Source organism: Strix aluco, chromosome 10 (genome assembly GCF_031877795.1).
Source record: "Strix aluco isolate bStrAlu1 chromosome 10, bStrAlu1.hap1, whole genome shotgun sequence".
In the NCBI taxonomy this organism is placed as follows: domain Eukaryota; kingdom Metazoa; phylum Chordata; class Aves; order Strigiformes; family Strigidae; genus Strix; species Strix aluco.
Genome location: NC_133940.1, coordinates 16779296 through 16787122, shown reverse-complemented (window position 1 = coordinate 16787122; position 7827 = coordinate 16779296). Strand labels below are relative to the sequence as shown.

The window sequence follows — 7827 nt, the reverse complement described above, 5'->3', positions numbered from 1 at the left end:
TCTGCAGCTCTCAGGGCCAGAGCTCCTGGGAACTGCAACAGCCCCTTTCCCTGGGCTGCCTCAGCACCCAGCAGCTCTGGCACCACACCTGGGCTGCTCCATTGCCACCGCCAGCATCCCAGCACCTCCAACACCTGAGCACTGCCGGCTGACGTGGGGACCCTGCTCAGGCAGGTGTTGAAGCATGGGGGGAGGCTGGAAGGAGGCTGCAGACAGATGGGGGGGAGCTGCCCCTCTGCTCTGCCCCCTTGCAACCGGCCTCTGGGCTGTGCTGGGACAGGGACAGGGCAAGAGGGGGACAGATAAAGCTAAGCTGCAACGAGTGGGGCTGCCGAGGACCCAGGGGTGCTGCAGCATGCCAGCTGAGCGTGGGACCCAGCCCAGACCTCAAAATGTCTGGTTTGCACAGCACCGTGGCTGCTCAAAGGCCCAGGGCACAGAGTCCCAGGTGCCTGATGCAAAGAGGTGCAAGACCAGTGCTGGAGTACAGGCTTTATTTAAACCAGCACTGAGACCCCCCCGCAGCTATGCCAGCGTTGGGGGTGCTCGCATCCTTTGTGGAGGCCTGTGCTGCTGTCCTGTCCATACACACCAACAGTCTTAATATGATACAGAGTATACAGGTAATTACAAAAGGGGGCTGTGTCCACCCCAGCATCCATAGGCTGAGCCAGCTTGACCATGCTCTGCCCTGCTTGAACCCACCTTTTGCATCTGACATGGCCTTTAACACCGAGGGATTGGTCTTGCTCATCCTGGGTCCTGTGCTGCTACTGCCGGGGCGCACCCACGAGTTGAAATGCTGCAGGTTAATGATTGCTGGGGCTAAAGATGTGAGTGAGTGGGTGGTTGCGCTGGCCCTGGCTGCACTGGCCCATCCGGGCTGGGAGGACCAAAAACCCCAAGGACAGAGATGCTTGGTCAGAAGCAAAGAGGGGGTGTTATGGCAAGCTCCTGGGCTGGATGCTCCTGTGCAGCTCAGCTTGGGCAAAAGGCACCTCTCTGCCACGTGCCTGGGTGTGGTTGTTTGGGCTGGTGACTACTCCAGCTTCGTGTCCCTGCTCTTTGACCTTCCCTGAAAGCGACTGCTGGCATCGCTCCAGGTTTCTAATTAGTCAGAACTGAAACTCCTTCACTCCTTCCCAGCAGCTGATGCTGGACATGCCTCGTACCTGCAGGCTGTCCCCTGGGACTTTGCCCTGGGGGTGCCAGCCCTGCACCCGCACTCACCATGCTCCAACTTGGGGTCCCCCAGCACCCACAGCCTGGCTGGCCAGGTCTGCCCCTGCCAGATGTGGGGTCAGACTTGCAGAGGTTCATCTTGCCACGGGGACACTTTGTCTTGCAGTTGCAAATGTGACCCTGGTGCCCCTCTTGCAGCAGGGAGCCCGTTTGATGCTACCTGCTCCACTTGCTCAGATGGGAGCCAGGGAGGTGACGTGCCACCAGGGCTGGGACATCCCGCCTCGTGCATATCTCTTGTGGGCCCTCGGAGACCCTTCCTGGCTCGTGGACTTCCTCCTGGCTGGACCCTGTATGGCACCAAGCACCCCCCGTGCCCTCCTCTGGCTCATCCCTTGCTGCAGGGGACAACGCACGCAGGGAAGGACCCTGTGCGAGAGCCCCCCGGCCATTTGGCTCTTGTCCGGTTGGAATAGCTGCTGCCCCAGGGCCACGCAGGAGAGTCAATGGGCAGGAGCAGCGGGAAGGTGGGAGGTGGACGTGGCTGGTCACAGGTCGAGCCGGAAAGCCCCGAAGTAGCTGGCTGCTGCATCGTTGTAGTCAATGGCCAAGGAGGAGACAGAGACGAAGAGCTCATCGCCGGCCTTCAGCTCAAACAGTCCCCCCTGGTAGAGAGCGTGGAGCCCGTAGTCTGCTTCAGGCGCCCAGCACTTGGTGCCGACTCCTTTGAGCAGGAGGATGGGCTGGCTGTAGGAGGTCTTCCAGTTGATGCACTGCACGAGCTGGGGGACGGAGACTCGGGCGCTGGCCCCGTCGCTGGGGTAGCGGAAATAGATCTGGGAGTAGACGTAGTACTTGCCCGCCTGGTTGACGCGCAGCCGGCCATCCCGGTAGGTGATGTTCTGCAGGTGCGCGTGGATGGTGCTGTCTTCCCAGCGGGCGATGGCGTGGCGGCAGGACTGGGAGAGGTTCCCAAAGCGCTTGGAGTTCCCTGGGGAGGAGGAAGGGTCACCAAGGGGAGTGAGATGCTCTGGGGAGCACCCGTCAGGGTCAGGAGAAAGGGAGGGGGTGGCTCTAACTCTCTCCCACAGCCATCCAGCTTGGAGGGGTGGAGAAGGTGGTCTTGGACTGGACAAGAGGAACATCTCCCCATCTGCCACCAAATGCTTCCTGCCATTCTTGTCCCCTGGCCTTTGTGTGAGATCTTTCCCCTGTTCCCACCTCAGAAACCCACTGGTGTGCAGCAGGGCTCCCCAACTCACCATCCTGAGCCAGGCTCTGTGGGCGAAGAGTGAGATGTGCCGAGGGTTTTCCAGCTGTTTTGGGAGGAACCTGCCCCTCGGAGGTGTTGAAGTAGCTCCGTCGGGCCTCTGTGAGGAAAGGGACACACAGCTGTAGAGGACAAAGAGCAGGGGGACCCCCAGTCCCATGCTGGCAGAGCAGGTCCTTACTGAACAAGCAGAGTGAGTGGGGCAGGGAAATGCCCCACTGACCAGTTGACAAGAGAGGTTATTTGGGGATGAAAATGTCTAGTCAATCATTATCTAGTATTTCTGTGCTGTCCCCTGTGGCCCTGGTTCCCCAGACTCCAGACAGACATAGATGGCTGTCCCACCAACCTGCTCCCTGGGGACATATGCCCTTCACCTGCCCAGTGGGACAGTCCTTGCTCTCCCCTCTCCTGCCTCAGCTCGCAGCACTGTGGCCGGCAGAGTTTGCCCTGGGAGCGACTGAACTCCTCCCAGCCTCGCTGGCAACTCCAGCCACACGCCGAGCCCTGTGCACGTGGACCACGGGTCCATCTGTCCAGCTGCAACCTGGCCCCAGCAAAGAGGTCGTCGATGCTTTGCAGCACCGGTGCTGGGCCAGGAGGGACTCACCCTTCACTGCGCTCCTGCGGACAATGTTCTCCGTCACCTGGACCATCAGAGAAGAGAAACAGTCCCACAGTTAAAGGTGAAGCAGGTGTTCCCCATGCCCCAGCTCCTCTCCTCTCTTTCAAGCCTTCATGACTTTGTCTTTCATGCTGTGGCTTTGAGCTCCACCAGCAGCTTGCTGCAGAGGACCTGGCATCCAGCCCCACTCCTCCGCCCCCCTCCTAAACCATCCTTGCACTTGCCCTCTGCCACCCCTCTGGTGAGGCTGATGGGGAAACTGAGGCAGGGAGGCAGACAGGAGCTCCCCCATCGGTTGTCCCATCCTGCCCCTGTCCCCAAAACTGGTGGGTCTGGGCTCACCGTGGCCACGTAGGCTTTGATGGTGTTGGCCAGCTTGAGGCAGGACTGGTTGCTGATCAGCTCCTCCAGGCTGGAGCCCTCCTGCTGCTGATTGATAACTTGCAGGCACCGCAGCTCCTCTGCACTCCCCGGCGCCTGGGCTTTGAGCTGCAACAGAAACACCCGGACGTCTCTGCGTCAAACTGGGCAGACTTGGCTGAAGGGAGGAGCAGGGATGCCCGGCGAGGTGTGTGCACGGCCACATCATGGGGTGGGCAGTAACCCTTAGCTGCCCTGATCCCAGAGCTGGTGGTGGGACAGGGCAGTCCCACCAGGATGCAAGCACCCACTGTGTTTCCTGGGCTGGGAAGAAGTTGGGTGGCAGGAGGCTGGGTGGATCCAAAGTTCTGTCAGAAATCTGGTTTTGTGAATTGGACAGGTTAAATCTCATCTTGTCCTCCTATGATCCTGGGTGGAAGCGAGTCTTGCTCATCCCTAGCTCTTCAGGAGACATGACAGCCCCTTTCATTGAGTTCCAGCGCCGAGTGTGAGGAGGAAGCGAGACTCGAGGACTCTCGCAAGCTGCAGAGCACCAGGTAAAGGGAAGGAACTCAGACATCCTATTCTCCATCTCTTTCACCTCTTCCTCTCCTGCCCTGGGGGAATGAGGCTTCTCAAGCAGTAAAACCCAGCCTTAGCTTTGAACTAGATGTTCACAGCTCCCAGGGAAGTGGTTGCCCTGCAAGGTTTGGCTCTGTACGGCGCCCAGAGGGAAGAGCTGCAGCTGCAGGCTGGACGTGCCCAGGCAGCCTGGGCTTTCCCGCTGCTGAGCTGAGCTGGGGTTGCAAAACAAGCTCTCACGCAGCTCTGCCCTTCCAGCTGCAGAGCCGTGCTGGCTGGAGACGGGACCCCAAGCCCTCGCAGCGCTGCGTCAGCCGAGGCCGATCTCAGACACTTTCTAGCCTGTGCTGGCTTGTGGTTTGGGCTGGGAAGCCTTCCCTCCACGTGACGTGGGCTGCTGCACGGCAAGCTGCCCCTTCCCAGGCTGTCCCGGGCCTGACCCAGCTCAGCTTGGGCTGTGGCGTCGCAGTGGGGGACAGGCACAGCTGGCTACAGGGTCTCACCTAGACCGTGCTGCTGTCTAGGGCATGGAGAAACTGAGGCACAGAGGAGACAGCTGCCCTGAAATCAGTGAGCCAGGAGCTGGGAATGAACACTGGCACCTTGGTTATCCTACCTTTATCACCTGGGTGATTCCCAGATCCCAGGACAGAACCCAAGAGTCCTCGGGCTTGGCCACATCGCCCCCAGGGGCTTGGCCACCTCCAGCACCCTGCACTTCCCCCACGGCCCGGCTTGCTCTGAGCCCCCACCAGACTCCTGCCTGCCCACCTCCCTCAGCGCAGTTTTGGGTACTTGCTCAGGATGCGCTTATGTCTGGGATCAACACAGCCTCTCGTATCAGCAGAAAGACCGCATGAGGTCAGATAAAAAGGGTTGGGAGGAGATTTTTCTTTGCACTATTGGGCCAACCATCTGTCCCTGCCAGCGGCTGGCAGATGGGCTGCAGTGGCGAGCTCGGAGGGACTGATGCGGTGGCTGGGGAAAGGCGAGCGCAGCCCTAGTTGTGTCTTCCCCAAGCTGAGTTTAGCCAGGCGGGCTGCAGTCTTGCAAAGACCTGCTTGCCAGAGTGGGTGGATGCATGGTGCCTGCCAAGGCAGTAAATCCACAAGCAACAGAGCTGTTCACATGAAACTCCCCAACATGAGCTCGGGCAGGGCCAGCATGTGCACCTCCTCCGTGCGTCCAGGAGCACTAATTAGGGCACGTGCCTGCCTACCTGGGGTCAGCCTTCCTCTGACCAGTCCCAGTAAGGTGGTGGCACATTCTCAGCAGTGGCATAGGGACTGCAACCATGTGCCTCATCCCTCTGGGTCCTAACAACTGCCTGGCACCGACTAGTCTCACTAATTGCCTTGATTAAAGCTTGCTGTGACAGGCTGCATGTACCGCCAGCACCTCTCTCCTCGCAGGGTAACCCCTCTGCCTGACTTCTTCGTCTCCCCTCCTGGGGACCTTGTGCTGGGTGGGGTGTTTAAATTAAGGAAAAAAGGGGAAAGTTTTGTAAAAGTGGAGGCACAGGGAGTCCCCTGCGTAAGGGGGTGAGGGCAGGCAGGCTGTGCCGAGCTCTGACTATCCCCAGCACAGGTCCCATACAGGGATCCAGTGACTAGCCTCTGCAATTAGCCCAAAGAGGTCAATTTAAGTGGCTTTCTCTTCCCTTCAGCCCTTCCCTGTGGCTCTGTCTGCCCCCATTCCCCTCTTCTCTCCAGTGCCTTTCATGTAAATCCCTCACAGCGGGTGCCACATGGAATCCAGGGATGAAAACAAAGCCCAAAATGAGGGCTGGAGTCTGCTCCAAAGGATGCTCCACAGGGCACCAGACGGCTCCTTCTGCATCCATGGGCAGGGCTTTTTCCTTTTTTCCCTGCCTCTGTTGTGGTTTTGTGCAAGGCTTGGCACTGCAAGACCCTTTTCTTGATGGCTGATGGGTACCAGCCGTGGAGCTGCCTGGCAGGCCTGAATTTCCCTCTCCCCACAGCAAAGATCTCTCCTCTTCGGTGTTTTTCCCTCCTTGACCCACCTCTGCTGCTCAGGGGTTGCTGTGGACATGATTCAGCTGCTAGGGGAGAGTCTGTTGGGAGGATCAGGCCTGTCACATCCTAGTTTGGGAACAGTTTGGCATGGTTATTTGGTGTGCAAGCACCGAAGAGCTGATGGTATGGGGGGGGTTTCCCAGCCAGACCACTTCCAGCATCTCACAAAGGGGACGAGGAGGATCCGGCTGTTGTGGAGTGGGAGACAGGGGGCAAATGGGGGGGTTGCAGGGGAGGGGGAAGTAGGATCCAGGGGTGAATGAATGGGGCCTGGAGCCTCGGGCAGCTCCCCCCCATCCCCGCCTGGAGCTGCAGACTCTGACGGACCCCAGGGCAGGGCCCCCCTGCCCAGCGTGGACCCTCAGCTCCGGAGGGAGCCCAGGACAAAGGCTCCTTCTCTCCACATCTGGATCGGCGGCTCTGGGCGGAGCTGGGCGCAGCGTCCACCCCCCACCCCACATCTGGACCCGCGGCTCCCAGGGGAGCCGGGGGCAGCGTCCACCCACCCCCACCCACGCCTCCACATCTGGATCCGCGGCAACGGGCGGAGCTCGGGGCAGCGCCCCCCCCTCCGTCCCCCGCCTCCACATCTGGATCCGCGGCGGGGCAGCGCCGGCAGCGGGCAGAGTCGCGGAGGGGGGAGCGGGCAGAGCCCTCCCCGTCGCCGTCGGCTCTCCCGGGGGTGCAGCACCCCCGCCGGTGCCGGGGAGGGGGGTGTGGGGGGGTGCGGGGTGCGCAGGACAAAGCCCCCGCCGGCGGGCTCACCTTGGAGATGGCCATGGTGAAGTAGACGAAGAGGCCGGTGGTGGAGGCGATCTGCAGGGCGAGGATGGCCATAACGGCCACGCTGCCCCAGAGCGGCCCGCACCGCCGCCGCCGCCGCCGCGCCCCCCGCGCCCCGTCGGGGCCGGGGCCGGGCCCGGGGCCGTCGGCCAGCATACGGGCCTCCGAGCCGCCGCTGTCGGAGCGCAGGTACTGCCCGGCGCTGGGCTGGTGCGGGGCCATCGCCCGGCCCGCCCCGGCTGCCGCTGCCCCGCGCCCGCCGCGCTCCGACGGGGCCGCGGCGGCGGCGGGAGGGACGGGCCGAGGGGTGGGGCCGAGGGGCGGGGCATGGGGGCGGGGCCTCCCTGCAACCGCCTCCCGCCGCGGGGAGCGGGGACCGAGGCGGGGGCCACGGGGACCGAGGGGGTTGGGGACAAGGCTCGGCCTCAGGTGCCCCGCCGGCAGCGGGAGACAGGCGGTGGGAGCACGGGGACAGGGTCCCCGAAGTGACACCTCGCGCCGCCGGCACAGGGCAGCGTGAGCGCTGGTGGGGTGGCCCCACGGGGTTGGGGACACCCAGCTCCCAGCAGCCAGACACCCCGCACCCCCCCTCAATCCTGCCTGGGCTGAGAACACAAGGTCTTAGGGCTGGGGGGGATGTAGATGATGGGGCCTTGGGGGGGCACTGGGCCAGCAGGTCTGGCCAGGGCTCAGCTGGCCACCCCAAGAAGCTCAGACAGGTAAAAGTTTGCAGAAAGGGGATCTGTTGCTGCTGGGTCTTGCCCGGAGGGGCAACGTGCCCACTGCCCAGCAGTGAGAGCCCACCCTGGGCTAGGAGGCTGGGAGCAGGGCAGGCTGTCCCCTGTGCACGCTGGCCTTTGGCCACTGAGCCCCAGCGCGCTGTCCTGCGGGTGGGTAGAGTTCCCAGTCGCTCTGAAGTACAAACGTTGGGTTGTTTGGAAAGCAAACAGAAAGGCTGGAGAAATGGCTGTTACGCTGACGGCTGTAAT

The 7827-nt window shown here is 62.1% G+C and overlaps 1 protein-coding gene across 1 annotated transcript; it reads right to left on the bottom strand.

Moving 5' to 3' along the window:
- Positions 1 to 477: 477 nt before the first annotated feature.
- Positions 478 to 7091, bottom strand: LOC141927985 (tumor necrosis factor ligand superfamily member 10-like). Its single transcript, XM_074835510.1, has 5 exons — positions 6821 to 7091; positions 3420 to 3566; positions 3063 to 3099; positions 2445 to 2552; positions 478 to 2173 (listed from the first exon to the last, which is right to left on the bottom strand). Exons 1-5 carry the CDS (start codon positions 7058 to 7060, stop codon positions 1731 to 1733), a joined length of 975 nt encoding a protein of 324 aa, XP_074691611.1. The 5' UTR covers positions 7061 to 7091; the 3' UTR covers positions 478 to 1730.
- Between the last annotated feature and the right edge of the window lie 736 nt (positions 7092 to 7827).